Source organism: Sipha flava, unplaced genomic scaffold, assembly GCF_003268045.1.
Source record: "Sipha flava isolate LNK unplaced genomic scaffold, YSA_version1 42_pilon_pilon, whole genome shotgun sequence".
NCBI classification, from domain to species: domain Eukaryota; kingdom Metazoa; phylum Arthropoda; class Insecta; order Hemiptera; family Aphididae; genus Sipha; species Sipha flava.
In genome coordinates this window covers 3,047,352-3,070,402 of record NW_020273159.1, presented here as the reverse complement: position 1 = coordinate 3,070,402, position 23,051 = coordinate 3,047,352, and the positions used below count along the sequence as shown (strand labels likewise).

Sequence of the window (23,051 nt, the reverse complement as noted above, 5' to 3'; positions counted from 1 at the left end):
TATTGTGTAATAATAACATAATAAAGAAGCGTAGTCAGTCAATAGAAATATAAGATATCTCGGTTATGAATGACGAATCTTCAATAGTCACATAAAAATGTTTAAAAATAAAAAAATAGCTTAGTTATTATTTTGAAATTATAATCTTATAAAATAGATAAAATTTGAAAATAATCTATTTAATGAAAATATTAACTGAAGAATATTATTTCCTCTGCATTAAATTGTTAAACAAAATGGTAAATGAGTAATGAATAATGCAATAACTCCTTAACTAAACGACCTTACCTAATGTGAATTTAATAGAATTTAATATATTTATTTTAAATAAAGAGTACCTTATCTTTACTGTTATTAAATCACAATATACGCAAATTTAATTTCATGTGATGATTAGAAGAAACTTACTATTACTAATTTTCGCTAATCCATTTTCAAATGATTTCATCGTATTATAGATATACATTGTATTCAATATTAAATACATTACTATGTTAATCCATTAATTCAACTTCAGGTGTAGACGTAAATAATATCCTTATATACATATTTATACAGAATAAATGTCTAAAAGTAAGAAAAATATATATACATACAAATAAAAATTAGCATAATATGTTGTAATAAATATTATAGTTCACATTCCGGATAAAGTGAATTTATAATACCGGAATGTAATAATGTGTGTCGTTGTGGGAGTTGAACGAAAAATAACGCACATCTAAATATAAACGAGTATACTGAATGTACGGAGAAGATAAGTAGTATAGTAATGTCCTCATTCTGCTCGGGTTAAAATTTACTCATACTTGCAACCTTTAAATATATGCGATTACACTACACGTTTTTTTGCTTAGATTTGCAATCGTTTTTTTTTTTTTTAATATTCTTACAATCAAATCATTAATAATTAATAAAATAAAACAAAAATGATTGTCACCGAATTCATTTGCTTACTTATGTAAATAAAAATATTTACATTACTAATCTGATAAGCATTTTTGCTTGTTTTTATTTTATTATTATTATTATTATTATTATTATTTATCTTTATTTTTTTCATTTTTTGTGAGATTATTTCCTCAAATATAAACTATGTTTGTGTTTAAGTTTTCAATTAAATAAATAAAATGTGAAGTATACCAGTTGTTGATAAAAATTATACACCGCTAAGATTATATTATTTACTCTTGTCATTTCCGTGAAAATTATTTAAAGATTAAACAATATGATATAAATAAAGCAAAATTATTTTTAACACATATTTTACAGTGGAAATTGGTAATCTAAGTAAAAAAATATAATAATTCTTATTATGTATGTTTATGATGAAATCATTATTGGATTTATGTTATTCTGACAACTGACCTTGCATTTAGTACATTTATCTCAAATCTAATGGTTTTAGTTTTATTTTTATTCTTTTAAAAATCAGGTACAGCACACATGTGTTCTCAAATCTTTGTAAACAATTGGATAAAGGTATTTCCTTACTCGTGTAATAATATAAAACATAATCATACTACGTGATAATCCCCATACAATGAATTCTAAAATAATTGTAACACCAAATTCATTATGGAAAAATTTATAATTTTATATTATGTTATTCAACTTGAGTTTAAAATATTTTAATATACTATATCAATATAAACGCCATATATTAATCCACAACCCAACGATTACATGTAAAAATCTCAGTTCTAATATTTTTATGATGACTATTTGAATAGAGTGATTAAAATTCAAATTCAGTATAATAATTTAAATGGAATCATTAATCTAAGATTAATACTTATAACTTACCACTTCTGCGTAGCTAGGGATAAATATTCAATATCCAATAAATGACAATAACAACTAAGCTCGAAAACCGTTAAAACTGACATTTTCGTTTTTCTATCACTCACGATATATTATACTAAATATAATGTAATGAATTATTTACTATATGAATACTATACAATATGAAACAATTAAATATGCTATCAAAAAGGATATTCAAACAATTGAAAAAACATATTTTGTTTTTTAGAAACTATGTGTTCTATAAGTATAACCGGGATATATTTTTTTATATATTATAAATGGAACCATCATAGGCGTGCGCACGGGTTATGCAGGATGTGCAACGCACACCCTGGAAAAATTACATTGTTTTAAAATTGTTATTTTCATTAATAATTAAAACTTTAATTCCATAATTATTTGCAGGAATGTGTACTGTATATAACACACGTCAATACATTATCGATATTTTTATTTTAAACCGAGTGATAAACTGATAACTCTTCAATTATTATCTAGAATCACGGCTATATATAATATATCCTTATTTTTATAGCCGTGTCCACAATAGACCTACTAATAGCGGGCGGGACACTTTTCGGCTAAAATGAACCTTTCCCTTTTCGGCCAATTCACTTTTCGGCCATTCTGGATTGTCCGTTTTCGGCCAGTACACTATTTTGGCCACCAATTAAAAATATTCTACACCGTTTTTTCTGTAATACTATACCAATTATTTTTATGTATAGTAAATCATATCTTAATAAAAAATATTAAGTTACATTATATTATAAATTTACACAAAAAAAAAATAAAACTAGGAAAATTTAATTTTTTTAATAACTGTAGCACATGCACACATATCCTCTATATTAATTCTTATTAGGAATTACTGATTATATTATAGGAAATTCAACATCTATACGTTGACGGTCGATAAAAGTAATAACTAACAACTATCTATACCTATAGAATATCTTTCATCATTATCTTCGTTTTATATATTAAACTTTTATTATGGATTTTCTTTTATCAATTGATCATAAGCAAAACTCATAATTTTAATTTTTAGATATTATTTTACTTTACATAATACGAGATTTTAATTTTTGAACATTTTACCAAAATTAACAAGTTATTAATTTATTTACTATTAAAAAAACCTATAAATATTAAAATTTTTATAAATGCTTACCTATAATATCTATGTACAATAATTTATTATGTAGAATGAATTCTATTAAAAATAATTAAGTTCCTAAAAGTAAGTTAATATCAGTGTTAAATGTTAAAATATTTTCATATGTAATACTCAATTAAAAATAATATGTGTTAAATAAAACTGACTGATATTTGATAAAAATTATTTATTTTCAATTTTTTCACAAAAATAATTATTATAAGAAAATATGTATATATGTAGTTTTAAAATTGAAAATACAAAAAGGTATCTAGGTATATATTATAAAATGGATCAAGTTACAACCGTATCGACCCAATGACTCCATACAGAATTATAACTTCAAAAACTTCAAAAGTTGTGAAAATTAAAAAATCAAAATTTTTCTTATTTGATGCTTCTTTAATCTAGTTTCAAACAAAAAAAAAATTTCTAAAAGGTATTCATATAGTGGGCGTCAAAGGGTTAATTGACATAATATGAGATTTTAAAATAAATTGTAAATTATGAAAATTATGACTTTATATTTTTTATTTATTATTTGATTAACGTATTTTACTAAATAATATTATAAGATTATTATACAAAAAATAATTGGTATAGTATTACAGAAAAAACCGTGTAAAATATTTTTAATTGGTGGCCAAAATAGTGTACTGGCCGAAAACGGACATTCCAGAATGGCCGAAAACGGTTCCGCCCCTAATAGCTACATATTTTATCAGGGCGTATATCGACTTCGCTGAAAAGGTCTTTTTACCTGTAAGAAACCTATCGATTGCGCTGAATATTTTTATATATCGTTTCCGCCAGCTATCGATCCCGCCGAAAATATTTATACATATAACATCACTATATACACATTACATTATATATACTATATATACAATACCTAGCAGGACGGTATAGTGGCACGAAGTTAAGTAAGAAAAAAACATACATTTTATAGAATAAATAAATAATAATAATATATATAATAATCATTGATTATTAATCAGCAACAATTGTAGTTGGATTGAAATATAAATTTTGAACTGAACATGTTTTAATAATACATCCAAATACGGTAGCGTATGTATTTATGCTTTTATCTGGCAATAAGAATTAGGATAATGGGACATAATATCCATTTTTAAAAATATGAACCGTAAACAGTTTGATAATTAGAACTAGAGCATAGCAATTTTAAATTAGAATTTGCAGAGTAGAATAAAATATTATTTATTGTGTCAGTATTTAGTAAAAATCTGCTGGAAACAATATTATGTATTTACAAAATCCGAAAATATTTTTATATTATAATATGAATGTTATATTCTTAGATATATATTAATCTTCGACGGAATGGATATATAAAAATATTCGGTGCAATCAAGAGCCGGCGCAAACAATTTATATAGAATTTATATAATTATTCGGCGGAATCGATAAACTCTCATTTATCAGTTATCATTAGTGGTGGCTCGTGGTAGTTTAAAAGTAAATAAAAATGTATCCTTCAGATGAACACATTAATCTTAATCCCTATAGTCGCATTAAATAAGCTAGGGGATTTTGGGGTTACATAACAAGTGGAGGCATGCTCCCATTAGCGGATATTTGATCAAATGTTTGGGGTCAACTAATTAATTATTTAGATCAAAAAAAAAAAAAAATACAGGAACATGGTACTTAGGAAAGTAATCAAATAATTGGGTAGTATTTTATATTTGGGGGCTAAGTACTCCAGCACTCCGCAATCTTCGCCTATGTTTGCTCCCCCCCCCCAAGTTACTATTGGGTTGATCCCAATTTTACTACTATATACTAACCCTGACTTTCACACCCTACAAAAAAATTTTGCGCACGCTTATAGGAACCATTGTGAAAGTAAGTTATCTAAATAATATTATCTAGGTAGTATACATTTATGTATACTCTAAAGAAAGTAATGCGAAAGTAGTTCCCGCGGCGTCGTCGGTTCAAAAAAAAAAAAAAAGGTAGTATACATTTTGATTTTGGGATAAGTGAACTTTTTCTGAGCATATGGATATATATGGATAAAAACTGAAAAAATAAATAGGTACTTGGGAATATTGTTAAAATTCGTCATGTTACTTTATTTTCTTCCGATAAAATAAGTTAATTTAATATATCACACTTAATAACAATAAGGACTGTATATAAAGGCGCCAAGACTTCATACAGTTTTTTTAAAATCAAAAAAATACGCAACTTTAATTATATCCCTTTGGAAATCCAATACATGGATAACAGGTTCATAAAATGCACAAAACCGCAAAAAGTTGACACGATTCTTTTACTTCAATTAATTATAACCGTGCCTTTCACTTTAAAAATGATTAATGTACTTGAAGGACAAAGATAACATATTAACTGGCTTAAAATAAATCAAAACATCATCGAAGAAGAATCCTTAAAGAAAAAAAAGGAAAATATGGTTAATCTATAAATATATAGACAGAGATTGCTAAAAAATTAAAAATAATACGCTTAAGCTGTAAAAACAATGTTTGAAATATATTCTCATCATTTTTATTAGCATATTTGCTTAATATACTAGAATTTACCAATAACCGTCAATCCGTAAACATTATATCCGTGATAAACTGCGAACGAACATGTAAACGCATTGTATTGTAATGGAATTAAATTATACAGATGAAATTGCATTCGGTTGACACGCGTAAATACATAGTTAAAGACGTGTGCGCGTCGGAAGAACAAAATGTCCACGACTCGTCTACGCATATTTTCGTTCGTTGTTGTTTTTTTTTATAACTAATTATCGGGTGTGTAAACTGTTTTCTGGCAAAACGTTGGCTTATAATTATTAATCACTCACACACACGATAGAACAAAAAAATGTTTTAGCATTCTCTCACACAGAATACAAACGGTTTTGTATAGCTTATATGTCTTACCGTGCTCATCCACCGGTATTAATAGCAAACGTGTTATTGTTTTTCAACTAAAACGTGCTTTCAATAATATAGTTAAATAGATAAAAAAAAAAATCGATTTCTTTGGAAACCGAACCGTTTACTTCACTTATTGCAAGCGTGATACATAGATATGAGAGCATACAGATAGGAGAAAGAAGAAACCATAACCAGTTATAAGAAGTTTATTGTTACAAAACGATAATATTATTATTAATAATAATAATACGATAAATTGTAAAAATACGCTATTCGTTACAATTACGAAAAAAAAAAAAACTAAACATTAACATAAAAATAATATATAATATGTGCGTATCAAAGTTAAATACTTAACATTTGTGGTTAGACAACACTATACATTCTAAAAAACAACATTGTACTATATCTTAACAATGATGATAACATATAGCATTACAATGTAATAAGTCTTAACGTTCTACAAACAGAAAAACATCGTGTAGTTAAACATATTGTTGAAAACTATTAAAGAACAAGAGAACGCGAAAACCCCGTCACACACCGACCGGTCGGGAATAATAATAATTATAATAATAATAATGATAATAATGATAATAATGATAATTAATGATAAAAATAATTAAGGACAACGAGAATTCGATGCACGAAGTGAAAGAAGAACAAGCCCATACACGGATTTAGTGTTGAATGAACGTGCGAGACTCACCTGACACATGGAGATTGGCCGAAGTGCTACTGGAGCCCAGGTGGTTGGACACCGTGCACACGTACGAGCCGGCGTTAACTGTAAACAGACACGGTTGTACGGTTAGTCGGGTGGTGCGCGCAAGCTTAAGCGACGACGGTGCGCGGACGTTACGGGGAACAGTGGTGAATCCACGAGGGGGTTAAACCCCTCCCAAAAATCAGGAAAAATATATACTAAATATCAATAATTTTATGAATTAAGAAAAAGATTTTTTTTTTTTTTTAAGTATAAGGGAAAGTATATAATTTGTATTTTTATTCATACAAGAAATTAGTAGTCTTAGATATAAATTAATGTATTATATTACTTACTATTATCTTAATTCATTATTAATCACTGACTGCAATTTTATAACAAAAATCCCAAGTGAAAATTATTTTTCAAACATCCCCCACCCTCCGGAAGAATATCCTGGATCCGCCACTGCGGGCCCCGTGTGAACGCGGTACGCGCGGACGCCGTCCGGAAAAGGTGGGCTTGCCCCCCCCTATCATCCAGTTCGGTCCGCGGCGTCCGCTCTTCCCGTCCCGTCCGCAACGTCCGGGCACTCGCGTGTCTGCGCACTGCGCTCTACTTACACTTATACGCCCTGGGTATGGTCAGTCTGCACACGCCGTTCCTGTACTGGATCCGGTAGCAGTCCGAGTCGTCCAGTACGCGGCCGTCGCACGACCACGTCACGTCGCTGATGGGTTCGCCTTCCGCTATGCACTCGAATCTGGCGGTCTTGCCGCTCACTACGGCTATGTCTTTTAACGGCTGAAACAGACACGCACCGGCGGGTTATTACACTACGGCCAACTTGCCATCGGTTCGAAAGAGCGCTGTTGCCGTCGCGCGCCAAACGTTTTTTTCACAGCCCTCCCGGATCGAAAAATCAAAAATAACGAACCTCGCGCTTTCGCGTCCCGAGATCGAGTCTGACCATCCGGGCCTATCTGGGTCTCGGTGCACGAAACGATCGTTAGGTTTGACGGTTCGTGTTTTATTCGGTGTACTACGGCTTTCATTTTGCTTGGGAAAATCAAAATTTCGTTCTCGAAATCGCGGTTTAACGTATTATTCATCTGCTCGTTAAATTTGAATCGAACCTGCACTTGTGAGTTGAGACAAATTTTGTCTGCGTGTAAAATAGTAGATAGTTATGTAGGAACGTAGCCACTGCGGGTCCTGTATTATCTCGGCACTTATAGCCCCCCTTCAAAATGTAAACTGTTAGTTGCGCATACGACGTCATGTTCCGATCGCGCAAGTTGTGTTCGGTGTTTTGTTTTCATCAGTGCGCAGTGACGTTAAAATCAAAATGTCGAGAAACGAAATAGACGCGCTGCATAGATGGCGCACTACGATCATCGTTTTTACAACAATGCGTTTTTAAAACTAATGTCGGGTTACGCATTTCGAAGTACACTTAAATTTAGAATGTGTTATTTTTAATAAAAATGAGCAGGTGTAGAGGACTCTTAACGAAATATGTTAATGAAAATAAATCATAGGCACAATGAACGCGATGGGAATACCGCGATATATCTTGTTCGTTAACTGGTAACGTACTCCAATCGTTTGTGCCACGTTTGTTCCTCCCGTCCAATTAAATTGCTCGTGACGCACCACCACATGAATCAATTATAAAATATACTTACGGTGACGAAGAACGGTGTACTAAGTGGAGAATCTGAGTGTTCGACGGCATTCAATTCTTTTTGGTAAACGGGGCTAACAACGGAGCCATCTGAAAACACCACGTACGGAATATCAACATATTATTGTTGGTGAATATATGGATTTCAAGAAAAGTCAAATAAACGTTAAAACAGAGTGTAATACGGTATCATCGTTGATTAAAAAACAAAACCGAGCATAAAAAAAAACATGTTTTCATAAGTTACAAAAATATGTAAATACTAAATAGGTTTAAAAATTAATTAAATTATAAGCGATGGACATAACTCGTAATGTTTCGCGAAGATTTTTTTAAAAATATGTACATATGTATGTGTATACTGAAGTTCAGATTGATTTCTGCAAAGTCTGGTGTGTACAACTCGTTTTCATTTAAATTATATTATTGTTTCCATCAACGATGATAATGCGTACTGGTTTCGTGCGAACGCGATTAGTAAAATCAGAAGGGTTTCAAAACAACACTACAAAAATATGGAATATTACAACCGTGTACGTACATAATGTATGGTATACTACTTGCGTGCAACTTACGACGAACGGAAGAAAATATTTTACCACAGATGATTATAAGCGGCACTTTGACGGTGGTTGGCTGTAGCGCGGACAAAAGCGTTTTGTTTTCTGCGCAAGTACAATAATGTAACGCACGCGATGATCAACTACTACCAGTGCAACACGAAATAATATTAATATAAAAAACGGACCGTGTGTACAGTCACAAACCAAACGTAACGCGAAATCTGTACGTGCGGAAACAACCAAGATACATATAAAAATACAAACCACGAAAATATTACTACTACAAAATCTGATCGTGGAAAACGCGCGATGCGCACTACGAAATCATATTAAAACTATTTAGCAGTAGGTAGCAGTTCTATAACAGTAGAACATGTAGTGTACGTTGAGTTAATGAACAGACATATCAAATTCGCGATGTGAATACAGTAATAGAATAAAGTTATAATAGGCACAGTGTTGAAGTCAATCACCTGCAGTATTCTTATAATGTTCCCGGCAAGTGTTATACTCAGACACTTCGAATGCCTGATGAACCGCGGGTTTGGAAAACTCGTGCGTCACTGGTATGCTAACGCTATCCGCCGGGTTCGCCGTTTTATCGTGGAAAGTCGTTTTCACGGGATACGCTACACCGAATTCATAACCGAAATCATGTTTGAAATACGGGATCCCGATTTGGGATTTATCGGTTTGGTTAGTACCTAGTCGTGTACAACAACATCACCTTTATTGAAGTATGTGTATTATACATGATTTATATACAAATATTTTAAAACATATATACATCAAAGTATATGGTATACAATATAGTAAATTCTCACTACGTCAAATGTCAAAGGAAACGAAAAATCATGTGATGGATAAGAGAATTTTTTGTATCATCAAAAATCGAAGTACACACTCTACGGTGCAATTAATAATATTCGAGACGATAACAATGCTTAATTCGAAATATCGACGTTTGACGTACCAAGAATTCATTGCACGTACATACATTTATTATACATATATTCAGTGAAGTACGCAAAATTTGTACTAAACATGATCGATCACTATTTCAAACTCGACACTTGGTATGCAATAAGCATGGAACGTCAATAGCATTAACCAATTAGCGTATTCCACTACGTGTTTTCCGTCTAATTTTCTTGTTCCACGAAAACTCTGAGTAGATAATTTTATAAAAACCATTGAACACAAACGGTAATAGTCATTTTTACATAAATATAACTTGATGAAATACTTTTTGATCCTATCTCAATAATTAATGTAAAGCAATATCATCATAATTGTGAAAAGTTTTAAGGAACGTTTTGTCCCTTCGATAAAAATCCTTATTCTACGAATTTGTTGTCAATCAGATTTTGACAAAAGATTGGATGTCTTGGTCGCGGTTTGTAAGCTACGGAATCATAGTAAAAAGTAATCCAATCTTTTTTTTTTTTTTTTTGCAGCAGAATAATCAAAATCGATGACGGATATGAAATTTCCCGAGAATACCGTCTCTCTCAACCCCTTCCCGCGTACGTTACTGTACACATTATACATGCTTTAATCATAGCACATATTATTTGTTCGCAATTTACAACATAATTATTATTGTTATTGTAATTATCATTCGCAAATCTGACGATCCCATTGATGCGCTGACGATAGTACGATTTTGCGATAAAGCGAAAAGCAGTAGGAATTACTGGACTAGATATTTTATTCGGACGGGTATACCTTGCGCCGAGAACTGCGAAGAGGCCGTTTGGACCGAAAAGTCCGATTCCGCAGGGACCAGCTGCGGTCTTTGCTCGAATCTCTTTCTCATCTCGTCGACTCGCTGCAAACGCTTCGCCTCGGCCCTGCGCTCCAGTGTCCCTTGGTCCGTCTGACCACCACCACCGACGCCGGACGATAAGAAATGCGTAGTTCTTTGCACGCTGTCCGTGGTCTTTTCGGACTCCACGAAACTTACAGACCGGTGCGTGTCCGGCGAGGGCGCGAAACCGATCTGGGGAGGCGAGCCGGGCTTCAGCTCAAACGGAGCTGCCGCCGCCATCGTTGGCCCACTGACCGTCACGGGTCTCGATTGAGTGGGTGCATGTCGTTGCACGACGTTCGCTTGCTGTTTTCCGGGTGTCCTGAATCCGGGTCGAACAGGCTTATAAACGGGTTCTTCGGACTCCGAGTCGTAGGGACGCCAGATCGGCTGAATCCTGCACTCGTAGTCGCTCTCGTAGTCGCTCTCGCGGAACTCTCCTTTCACGAACTTCAGAGGACTACGAATTTGGTTACTCCTATAGTTTTGCTGTTGCTGATACTGTTGCTGTTGCTGTTGTATGTTATTCTGGTTCATCCACTGCCCGTTTTGACGGTATTGTCGACGATCGTTTTCAAACGCATCGACCTACAAAATAACTAAAACTCATTAAAAATATCGAAGTATAATAAGTTTGAAAAAATAAAGAAGCATTTTTATATTGCGTCGACGTATTTATCATAGCAAATGATAAAACTTTTTTTTTTTTAATGTAGTTTAATCAGCAACGTTTCTTACATAATTTTCAAAAGCATGACTACTGCATTAATACTGCGGATAAGTCTAGACGTATAAAAAAAATATATTTTACAAGCTCAATGAATATATAAACCACAAAAATATCATTAAAATCATTATTCAAATAATTGATTGTTATACATTATTATTCGCATTGAGTTATATTTCTATCCAAAAATATTTTACAATAATTATAATAGTATATTAATTTTAAGATATCATAATATCCCGTATTTTGGTATTCTCACCGAGTACACGAGCAATTTGTTCAGACAACAAATGAACCACTCAATAAACGAACAAAATGCAATGGAATAAAACACAAAAATCCAAAGACGCTACACTAAATCAATACTATCACACAAATGTTATGACTATAAGTGGAATCAAGTACAGCACTCTTGTTAGTTTAATATTTCATTCAAATACACGTCAAACCTTCTTAATTAAGGAGCTCTGTGATCCCAAGTTTCTCTTGGAATTAAATGTTTGATTATTATTTGCAATCGCGTCATTCTGAAAGCCTCTTGGCTCGTCCGTGTCTGCTGCGTAGCCGCTTTCCTTGACCGGACTTTGCATTATCATCGAAGTACTTTTTACTTCTTGTAGCTGAGTTTTAGAAGAGTACACTTTCGTTTCGAAACTACTGAAACTTTCCGACACTTTTTGTTCCACGTTGTACTTCGATAATTCCGCCTCGCTTTCAAAGTCACTGTCGCTCGCTCGAGATTTCATTCTGCTATAAGGTCTCGCGTGTGAAGCTACGTTGGGCACAGTTGACGATGACGATCCAGTTTGCTCGAACATTTTTTGCATGGTTTTTATAGAATTCGACTTATTAGTATTTTTCGAAAGATCTGCGATCTTCGTTGGTAGTTTTGAGCATTCTGAAAATGTATCGTATACTTTTTGATTACCGTCGTCTATCACTCGACCGCCTTCTTCCTTGTGTTCAGATGCCACCAATACTCCGTCTTTTTCCAAACTTTTTGAAAAGCTTGAATGAGCTTCGAACGACGAGTACGTTTTAATTTGCGGTGATGATTTTAAAACGACTGGCGATTGTGATCTCCACTGTTTCTCTTTGGCAGCGTCATCGATGTGTGACCGAGTGAAATTATTAGACAAAATTTTTGAACTTTTTGGAGGTTCTACGTGTTTTATTAAGCCTATCGGGCACTCTGGTAAGATTTGAGCCGTTTTTTGGACATTTTTGTCTAAAATTTGATTACCGTTCAACTTACGTTCGGGTTTTATCAAAAAACTATTTTTTTCTAAGCTCTCAGATGTATTTGACTGTATTTCATACATTGAGCTTGTTTTGACTTGCGACAACTCTTCAGAAAAATGTTGCGTTTGATTTGCACTGCCTGAGGATAAATTTTTAGACGCGACCGCGGCGAAAACATTAGTCGAGTTTGGCCGCTTGATTTCATATCGAGGTGGTTCAACGTGTCTAGTCGGACCAACCGATATTTCAGCAAACGACTCAGATATTTTTTTAACACCATCGTCTATTTTTAGACTACCTTGTTTATCTTCTCTGCTCTCATTTTTTATCAGTTCACCATTTTTTTCTATGGTTTCGGAAACAAATGATTGGCTTTCGGACGACGAATACGTTTTAGTCTGAACAGGCGATGGCGATACCGGAGTTTTTTGCACGTGTTGAGAATGCGCTTTGGACCAGAGTTTTTCCATGGATATTGCTTCTGCAGACGGTCTTGGGGAACCTGGTCGCACTTCTATGTTAGCTTGCGGTCTTAACAATGGAACATGTGTTTCACCGTGATGTGCACTATGCGGTACACTATGCGGTGCACTATACGGTACACTGTGCGGTACACTGTGTGCCGATGATCCATACGACGTGACTAAATGTTTTTGTTTCGATGTGCTGTCGGACAAACCTGATTTTATTACTTCTTTCTTCACGCAGGTATCTTCAATTACTTCTTGTTTTATTTCGGAAGTCATGTCGGGAAATATTCTAACAGCTCCCGATGGAATTTGTTCGGGTGATAATAATTTTTGATTAGTCGATAGTCTTTTCAACCGCTCGGTCATTTGATCTTTTTTTACCGTCTGTACTCTTGGCATGTAGTCAAAAGTGGGTGGGGGACCAGGTTCTAAAATGACTTCCGACTCATTTAACTGTTTAAACGAGCTATTCGATACGTTTTCTTCAACATTATACGTCTCTGCGGATGAAAAGTTTTTCGAGTCTTTGAACTTTTCAACTGGACTTTCTATTTTATATGGAACTGTCGGAGATGCAGTGTTTGAATAACTGGATTTCTCAACATTTTTCTCGGTTTTATTATCTTCTATGACATTCTTAAAGAACTGCAGAGCGCTCTTCTTTGTTATCGAACTATCTTCTATGTTTTCATTTTGAACTAATATCTGTTTTTCACTTGTTTCGTAATTAGAATTAATATTGTTAGAGTTTAAATTGAAATTATTTTCTTCTGAATGATTAACTGTCATAATCACGTCTTTACTGCTATTAGTTGATTCTTTGACAAAGACAGATTTGGAAAAATGTGATTTCTCTTCCGTTTTACTTGTAATATTCATCTGTTTCGATTGATATCCCGGCACAATACTTTTGTAATAATCCTATAGATTTATAAAACGTATACTTTTATAAAACTCAATTAAAAATACAAACACACGATAAAGTATTTAAATTCAATAAATTATCAATAAATAATTTTTTTTTTGTTCATCAATAGTTAAAATGGATTGCCTATTGATAAAGTTGTCATAATTTTTAACAATAATTTATGTAAAATAGAGATTGATCAAAATCAAAGTACCTACCATCAGTTTATTAAAAATTATTAAACAGTACCCAACTTGTTTTTATCAGTAAAAATGTATACTATTATAATTCAAATATAATACTAAATATAAATATTTTAATGTGATTACTTTTATATAATATCTTCACTAACTAATACAAGAAGTAAATAATTATTTTTTAATTTTCAATACAAACTATAGCTTAAAAAGTCTTAATGATTTGTACTAAATATAATAACTATTCTTAAAAAAAAAAATTATTTTATGTAAGAATGTCAGTATAATACGTAAATGTTTAAAAGCCCTATAGTTAAAATATATAGTATTCAAAACAAAAGACATTATTATATTTAAAATAATAATAATAATAATAATAATATAAGATATTATAGTTCTACATAATGCAACTTACCACATTTACTTTATCTGTGTGATCGTTTGGAGTGAACGTAGGTAACATATTTAGTCCTACATCGGGCAAGGGCTGGACCACTCGTAAGTCGGCACAGCTTACTGCCTCCCCGCCTTCATTTTTTGCCGCAACTTTGTACTCTCCAGCGTGTTCCATAGTAACTGTAAACGATACCATTTTATACGTTATACAGATCGAAATACATTTTCCCATGCGGCGTTGAAACCGTTACCTTTTTCAATCACAATCGCACTGCAACTCCCTTGTTGTCTTAATCGATACGCACTCGACGGAAACACTAATGGTTGGTTATTTTTAAACCAGCTAACTGTGGGTTCCGGGGTTCCAGCAACTTCGATTTCTAAGACAACCCTCTCGCCCTCGGCGACCGTATTCGGCAACAGTCTCCGGCACATGACTGGTGGAAACACGTTTTCTACGAACAAAAATTTACTAGTCATGTGGATTCTTATTCACTCAGGATCAAAAACACGTGACGAAACACAAAACTTACTTCTGACAATAATATCGGTCGTACAACTTGTACCACCAGCGGCATTTGTGGCCTTACACGTGTACTGACCTGCGTCTTCTACAGTCAAACGTTTGACATCCAAACGGGATTTATTGACTTCGTTGGCGATGTTGAACTTATAACCGTCGGAAATTAATTCAATGCCGTTTTTACTCCACGTAATATCGGACGGCGGATAACTGTCTATTATGGCATCCAAATATACGTCTTCCCCTTGCTCCGCCATTTTCCCTTGCGGAGCTGAAACAAAACGCGGCGCCATTTGCTTTCTGATATGTTTTGTGATATTTCTGTCGGTCAGCGATTTTTGAGAATCGTCCTTAACGAGCCCTTGGTTGAGCAAGCCTCGTTCGAAAAATGATGACTGATGCTCTTCGGATATGTTTGTGGAACTCAAATCGGTTACGTGTTGGCTTTTTTTCCCGTCCAAATTATGATATTCTTCCGTTCGTAGCGATTCGGACTAAAAGATTTTTGTTTTTGTAAAAAAAAATAATGAAACACGATAGTTATAAAGATAATAATAAAATTAACAGTAATCGTTATTATATTCGCTGTGAAAATATCAACCAACCTGCACCGGAGTGTTGTTTCCAAATTGTTTACTCTGTTTCTCCGATTGCAAACTGAACGAATCCAATTTAAACTTAGGAGCGCTATTACCGTTGATTGACGACGACGATGACACAAACATCGACTGTTTCGACTCGAATTTAGAACTGGACTCGTACACTTCGGAAACGGTGCGTCTTGTATTATTATCGCCTCCGTTGTTGTTGGCCATGGTAAACGGTACAACTTCGCGTTCTTCGTGCAAATATACAAGTAAATGAATTAATCACAGAACGGCTTTTGTTGGGAGAAGCGGTCAAAATATAATATTATTATGTTGCGAGATGAACGACGGATGTATAAGGATTGTACAATGTGCGGTGACTGTACGATGGGAATGCATACGTTGGACATGAACGCTAGCACGGGCTATATTTTTAGAACGCTGTTACTCAGACATCTTCCGTCTAACTGTGTGACAAGAATAGTTTATAATCTTTATATCCACCGCTACTCGTTAGGTGCGCATAAGTAGTGTGTTTAAGCGTATAATTAAATGAGAATGTTTTTGACCGTGTATTAATTTTATTTTTTTCTATTATTTGGCTTTGGCTTAATAATGTAACAGTACGAAATGATGGTAATCGTATTATGTAGCACCTTTTATTTTAAGCGAAGACACGCAGCTGCATTTGCCCGCTTCGTTTTCGGCAGTGCAATCGATCCTTCCGTTGTGTACGACATCGGCTTCGGGTATGGTGAGTACCTGACGATCGCCACTGGTGGACACCAGGAACGATTTTCCGCTCACCGGTTTCTCGTTGAAAAACCATCGGACCTAATAAACCGAATAGAGTTGTTCAAAACAATTTAGCAAGGTCAAATAATATGACTAAATAGGACTGACCTTTGGAGCGGGTTTACCAACAACGATGCACTCGAATTTGACACTTTCACCCGCGAACACTTCCACATCCGAAAACGTCTCTATGAATACCGGTTTTTCCAATTTCTCTTCGAAATGAATTTCGTCCGTGACGGGCACAGCTGTCGCGTCAAAAGTCGAAATAGCTTTCACGATGACGTGTGAAAAACATTTGGCCTCCCCTGCTTTGTTTATGGCTCTTACGGTATACTGCCCTTTATCAACGGGCAGAGCGCTTTGTATGCGAAGTGTGGCCGTGCCGCTTTCGTCCGAACTCAGCTGAAAGTTTCAACAAAATATCGTGTACCATACTGTCGACAGTTTATTACCAAACATCAAAAGCGCGTATTACTGTAATCCTGTGGTCGGGTTCGATTTCCACGGTGTTTCTAATCCATTTGAAAATAGGTTTCGGGCACCCTTCGGCGTTGCACTCTAACACGATAGAATCACCCTCTCTTACTAACACGTCCGACAGTAGCTTGGTGAACTTTGGCGAAACCACTAGTTCATCGATTTCGGGTACTACGAAAAAACAAATAAGCCCAAGATCGACGTCATATCAAAATATCATCACGCACTGTTCAAGTTTGCTCAACCGCATCGGCTTCGCTTACCTGGTTTAAATTCAATGTTCAATACGCAAGTACTACTAGCTTCACCCGCCGAATTGATAGCGACCACTTTGTATTCTCCCGCATCATCGATAAACGTCTCTTTAATAACTAATGAACACTGATCTCCTTGAAATAGAAGTTGAATATCTTTTGATTCTTTAACGGGCCTCCCGTCGTGGTACCAAATGACCTGATAGATCAATTATATAAATATTATTATTTTATTTAATCATTTGTTTCGAATATTTTTTAATCACGTTGATCATTACCTCGGGTTCGGGTTGTCCGACGATTATGCATTTTAAATTAACGCTGCCGCCCTCGAGGACGGTTTGATCTTTTAAAGGTAACTGTATCGACGGTTTTATCGGCTCCAAGTCACTTGCGATCTCTGAATCAGACGTCTCATTGGGCAGTAAACCTTTCACCGACACCTGGCAGCTGCTCGACGCTTCGCCGTTTTTCGTTCTGATTGTTAAACTATAAGTGCCCGCGTCCTTAGGATACGCTTCTGGGATAATCAAGTTGATTTTCCCGCGATTTTCGGAAACCTGGACAGACCACTAATTAAATAAAAATAATTTTCGACGCGATAAAACAAAATAACACTTTACCTTGAAATCTTTTATTTCTTTCATAATCTTCCCGTTGTGAAACCATATCAATGTCGGTGGCTCATCCGTTTCTACTTCACATTCTAATTTTAACTTTTGACCGGCTCTAGCCATTACATTAGACAAGAGTGTAACAAATTTTGGGCCATTTTCAGGCTTTTTTATAGCTATAAATAATTAATTAATTGAAATTAAGTCTCATTATGTAAAACAATTCATCGAAAAAAAAAAATCATACAATAATTATTACATAAAGATATAACAGTATTTAGATTATTATTCTAGTGTAAGTACTTACCGTTGACAAATAATTTAGAAGACGTGGAATCGGAACCAAGTCTGTTAGTTGCTACACAAGTATATTTTCCACCAAGAGAAGTACTGGTATGTTCTATGTTTAACAACGCATCACCGTTATTATACGTGATTTGATATTGAGGATTATTATCAATACATATATCGTCCTTGTACCACTGTACCGTCGGAAGGGGATTTCCTTCCGCCTTACAGGACAACGAACTAGCCTCGCCTTCTTGTACTGCCAAATCTGATAATAATTTTGTAAATACCGACGGACTAATTTGATTTTCAGGTTCACATTCTATTTAAAAACATTAAACAAGAGTCAAATAATTTATTCGGTTTTATTAAATTTGTTACAATTTAATGATAAACCTTTAATTGACAAATATGCACTCGTCTCATTGAACCCTGATTCGTTTTCAGCTCTGCATGTAAACTGAGCTGAATCTTCAACAAATGTTTCTTCGATCGTCAATATATAACGATTATCAATTTTAGATGTCTGGTAGTCCGGATTATTATCGATTGAAATATTATCTTTGTACCAGGTTACTTTTGAAGGTTCGCCTTCAATACTATAATATATTATGTTAAAATATGTTATAGAAATTTAAAATTTGAAAAAATATATCATACTACAAATTTACAGAAAAATAAATAAAAAATAAATGTTACCAGCATTCGAATTTGAATTGTTTTCCTTCGTCAACAATGTTATCTTTTAGTGGCACAGTAATTACAGGTTTAGGTTTCACAATTTCGTCAAATTTTATTTTCTTCGGTGATGAAACGTTATCTTCGTTCGATAATACACCCTATAATACGTAAAACATAATAAATATAAAAAACAAATAAACTTGGTTTTATTTACATTAGTCATGGAGGTGGTTGTCATTATTTCTTCATATGTGTTAGTAATTATTTTATTAACTTCGTTATGACCATCGTAATTTTCTTTAGATTTGAGTTTATCGTCGAACGACTTGAGTTCTTTCGCAATCAAAGAAAATGAATCGAGAAGCTCTTTATTTTCTGTGACCACTTGGGGTACTTCAGCAATGGCTTGCTCTCCAAAAAGTTGAACACTGAGCTCGTGTATTTGATTCAATCGTTCTTCTTGTTTTATGTCACCGGGCTTCAGAAATATTTCGATTTCTTTTAAAAGTATGGTAGCTTCTTCGCTCGTTTTCACTTCGGTAGATTTTCGAGCAATGTTCATTAAGAGTATACTGCCTTCGTGGAACCATTCTTGAGCCTGTTTGTATAATATACACCATAAACACATTTGCAAACGTATAAAAATAATTTAATTGAGTTTAAATATAATTACTTCATTTATTAATGTAAAATATTGTACACAAAGATCGATATGGTTACGACTCTCGAACACTTGTGCTTGGAACGTATCCCATCTAGTTTTCAGCTTATTTAATTCGTCACGGATGTGTTCAGACTTAGTATGATCAAAGTTCATCAATGAGTTTGCTGCGTTTATGAATGTTTCAATGCGCTGCTCTAAAAGCTAGAATTAAATTAAAAAAACATTAGTTATCATTCGGGAATACTATTTTGCATTTGATAACTAACTAATATAGTTTTTTCAAAATAATGAAAGGCAAGAGAAGCGGACTTGGCAGATGCTAAATTTGCGCCATATTGTCCTCGTGTGGATGCTAATTGTTGTGAAAGATCGTTCAGGTTATTGTTGATCTGAATAAGGTCATTGTCGAACTGACTTAATTGTTGTTGCTGCTCGATTTTTTGACAGTATGATTCGCACGATTGATCCCAACGGTTTCTCTCGTTTTCCATTAAATAACGAACAACGTACATGTCTTGTTCTCCGGATTTTAGAGGTTCCTAGATAAAGAAAAAAAGAAAACGTTATGTTTTAAACTCTAGAATAATATTGTGATTTTTTTCTAATATACTTGTTGCTTGATTTTATCCATTAGACGAATATTTTCGGCATAAACAATTTTAAAACTGTCCAAAACTGTTTGTCTAGATTTGTTGTGGTTTTTCAAAAGCTCTTCAACTTCATCCACCTTGAGATTAAAGATATCAGAAGGCCTTCCTTGTTCAGCTTCTTTGACACGATCATGAAACTTAAAAATACATTAAGAATAAGTTATTTTTAAACACTCGTAAACATTATTAATATATTTAATTTGTGTACAAACTTCTTGTAAAGAATTGAAAAATGACAAAAACATGTCTAACAGTGTATGATACTCTGTAGTGATTCCAACAAGGCGGTTGTGTAGTTCTTTTAACCTCGGAGGAATTGAAACGTTATCACCTAGAATATTTCCTAAAGAACAAATAATTATCGAGTTGTGAAATTAATCTTTTTTTTTTTTAAATTAACATGAACAAAACTAATAATAATAATAAACAGTAAATACCTATTGTAAATAAAATATTAAATATGAATAAAATAATTGACATTAGAAAGATAGCATGAACTTTTAATTTATTTAGTAATTATCTAGTAATAATATAATAATTTCATTTTACGCTTTTTATATATTTTTTAAATAGTGACAAACACCGGTTAATGTCGGATTGCCGTTAAAAGTGAAATCTTAGATATATATATATATATATATATTTTTTTTTAATTAAAACCAACCTTTTCCAATGAGTTCTTCGGCTGTTTTTATTCTAGATTCTATTTCATCTTGAGCTCTTTGAACTTCTGGTAAAACGTTATTCAATTTTTGCTTAACTTCTGAAATATGTCGATCTACTGAAGATGGTTCGGATTTCAAGACTGGATATAATTGAGATTCCAATTTGGAAACCCAGTCTACAGTCTGTACATAAAATAAACATCATTAGTTAAAAAATATTATTTATATTTTATTTATAATCTTTTTAAAAAAAAAAATAGATTATTAATTAGTTTTGACAAGTTATGTGTGTGTGTGTGAGACGTCGAAACTTATGACGTGGAAAGACTAAGTTTCTTGGATTCATCGATTTTGGCATTCATCCACTGTGTCATAAAATTCATTTATATTTAAAAATTTTGAACCAAGGTCGTGATATAAATTAATAAATTACAATTTTTTCTGTAATTTTTAGAACTTTATTAAATAAATTACTAACAAAATATCATTCATTATGTTTTTTTCTGTAAATGTATCACGGCTTAGAGTTTCGAATACTATTTTTTTTTTTTTTTTTTTTTACTGACAAATAAAAAGTTTGCACAGAAAAAAAATAACGATAAATCAATATTTAGTCCAAATAAATTAATTCATTGTATAAGTTCCTTAAATTATTTTTTTACAAAAAAAAAAAAATATAGGTAACTTTTTAATTTTAAAATTGAAGATTTTTATTGATAAACTACTAAAAACCACATTATTCTAGGGTTTCTTACCCATTACGACAAGAATAAAACGCTGTTTACATTCATCCTAGACTTTATCAAATACTGTGTAAACTGGATCAACCACGACAAAATAAAAATGTATTTTTATTTATAAACTTAATACAATAAGATAAATAAATACAAACATGTTAAGTAAGATAAATAATATACAGCCTACTAGAATAAATGTTTTCTTATCTTAATAGCTCTACATCTGTCATCTTTAACCTATTTTCACTGTATAATTTTTGGAGTAGTCTCTGCAATCAAGTGAGCACTGGTTTTCTTTTACGAGACTGTAATTATAAATATCTCTGGGGAAACACGATTTATGAGGGTTTAAAAACGATTGCTGTGACTCTGAAGTGTATAACTCCGTACAAATGTAAGATTTTTAGAACAGAGGTTTATTATTTTCAGTTCGATGTTTGCAATCATTGCGTCAAGACGCGAAAGTTGGGTTTTAATTCGGAAATAATATTATTTTTCCAAATCACCCAAATGTTTGAACTATAAGCATAAGACTTGGAGTTTTCAAACGAAACTTAAACAAGAGAATATTGTTAAGGGTTTCACATTGGTTTTGTAATGCTCTCTAGTGCTAGTCTATCGGTTACGTTGCGTAACCACCAGTTACCGTGTTTTAAATGTTTGTACAGTATTATAATAATAATAACAATAACAACAACAGAAAAATAATAGTAATAACGTGCACAAATTGTAATGTACGTAACGATCGTAAGGATTCGGAGCACTCACTTTGCTGCTCTCGCACATGGTTTGCGACCAAAGCACCCGGTCCAATTTGTTTTCGGCCGACGCCCGCTGCCAAGTCTCCCAGACGGAAGTCGTTCTCGTTTTCCTGTCCGCGGACGAATCCAGTAGCGATCGCACGCGCTCCCGTGCCGCGTCAAGTTCCAGATGAGCGTCCTCCGACTGTAACACACGACGGTCGGCGTAATATTAACGGACGACATCCCTCGATTAGGAACCATGCCAGCCAGCCAGCTAGCCAGCCGGACCCCACTAGCACGCGCACGGACGCGTACGCGCATGTACACGCGCGCGACACGTTAATTAAAACCCAAAAGTCGAAAATAATACACGCGTGCGGTGACGGAGGGAGAGCAAAGACGAAGAGAAAAGCAACGTCTGTCTGTCTCTCACTCACGCACACGCACACGAAGACACACACTCACACAACTACCCACACGCACACTCACTCTTTCAATCTCCCTTTCCCCGTAGATGACGGGCGGTAGACCATCTGCCCGTCTCACAAGTTACTCATCGCCTACCACCGGCCCATCGTATGTGCATCGGCGACTGGTTGTGAAATTTAGACGGGTGATGTGCGGGAAGGGCGATTGCGTCCGTTTGATTTTAAAATCAGCTCAAAGGCCATTATTTTAAGTCGTTTTTTAAGAACTCCTTAGGTTTAATATGGACCGGTTACAATTTCGCCGAGAGAGAGAGAGAGAGAGAGAGAGAGAGAGAGAGAGAGAGAGAG

At 33.9% G+C, this 23,051-nt stretch overlaps 1 protein-coding gene across 1 annotated transcript in view; it reads right to left on the bottom strand.

Annotated features, from left to right (window-relative positions):
• The window catches only part of LOC112689207 (titin), a 128,817-nt gene that overhangs the window by 61,420 nt on the left and 44,346 nt on the right, over positions 1 to 23,051 (bottom strand). Inside the window, exons 12-37 of the mRNA XM_025562791.1 lie at positions 22,301 to 22,477; positions 20,795 to 20,978; positions 20,343 to 20,473; positions 20,091 to 20,267; positions 19,747 to 20,019; positions 19,490 to 19,681; positions 19,031 to 19,414; positions 18,835 to 18,974; positions 18,532 to 18,734; positions 18,155 to 18,457; positions 17,857 to 18,023; positions 17,512 to 17,793; positions 17,243 to 17,432; positions 16,978 to 17,150; positions 16,608 to 16,904; positions 16,361 to 16,538; positions 15,723 to 15,955; positions 15,128 to 15,611; positions 14,846 to 15,049; positions 14,614 to 14,774; positions 11,832 to 14,015; positions 10,574 to 11,243; positions 9,319 to 9,549; positions 8,284 to 8,372; positions 7,219 to 7,399; positions 6,599 to 6,676 (exon numbers count right to left, since the gene is read on the bottom strand). Of these exons, the coding sequence (XP_025418576.1) occupies positions 6,599 to 6,676; positions 7,219 to 7,399; positions 8,284 to 8,372; positions 9,319 to 9,549; positions 10,574 to 11,243; positions 11,832 to 14,015; positions 14,614 to 14,774; positions 14,846 to 15,049; positions 15,128 to 15,611; positions 15,723 to 15,955; positions 16,361 to 16,538; positions 16,608 to 16,904; positions 16,978 to 17,150; positions 17,243 to 17,432; positions 17,512 to 17,793; positions 17,857 to 18,023; positions 18,155 to 18,457; positions 18,532 to 18,734; positions 18,835 to 18,974; positions 19,031 to 19,414; positions 19,490 to 19,681; positions 19,747 to 20,019; positions 20,091 to 20,267; positions 20,343 to 20,473; positions 20,795 to 20,978; positions 22,301 to 22,477 (7,966 nt within the window). The remainder of the gene's footprint in view (positions 1 to 6,598; positions 6,677 to 7,218; positions 7,400 to 8,283; positions 8,373 to 9,318; positions 9,550 to 10,573; positions 11,244 to 11,831; positions 14,016 to 14,613; positions 14,775 to 14,845; positions 15,050 to 15,127; positions 15,612 to 15,722; positions 15,956 to 16,360; positions 16,539 to 16,607; positions 16,905 to 16,977; positions 17,151 to 17,242; positions 17,433 to 17,511; positions 17,794 to 17,856; positions 18,024 to 18,154; positions 18,458 to 18,531; positions 18,735 to 18,834; positions 18,975 to 19,030; positions 19,415 to 19,489; positions 19,682 to 19,746; positions 20,020 to 20,090; positions 20,268 to 20,342; positions 20,474 to 20,794; positions 20,979 to 22,300; positions 22,478 to 23,051) is intronic.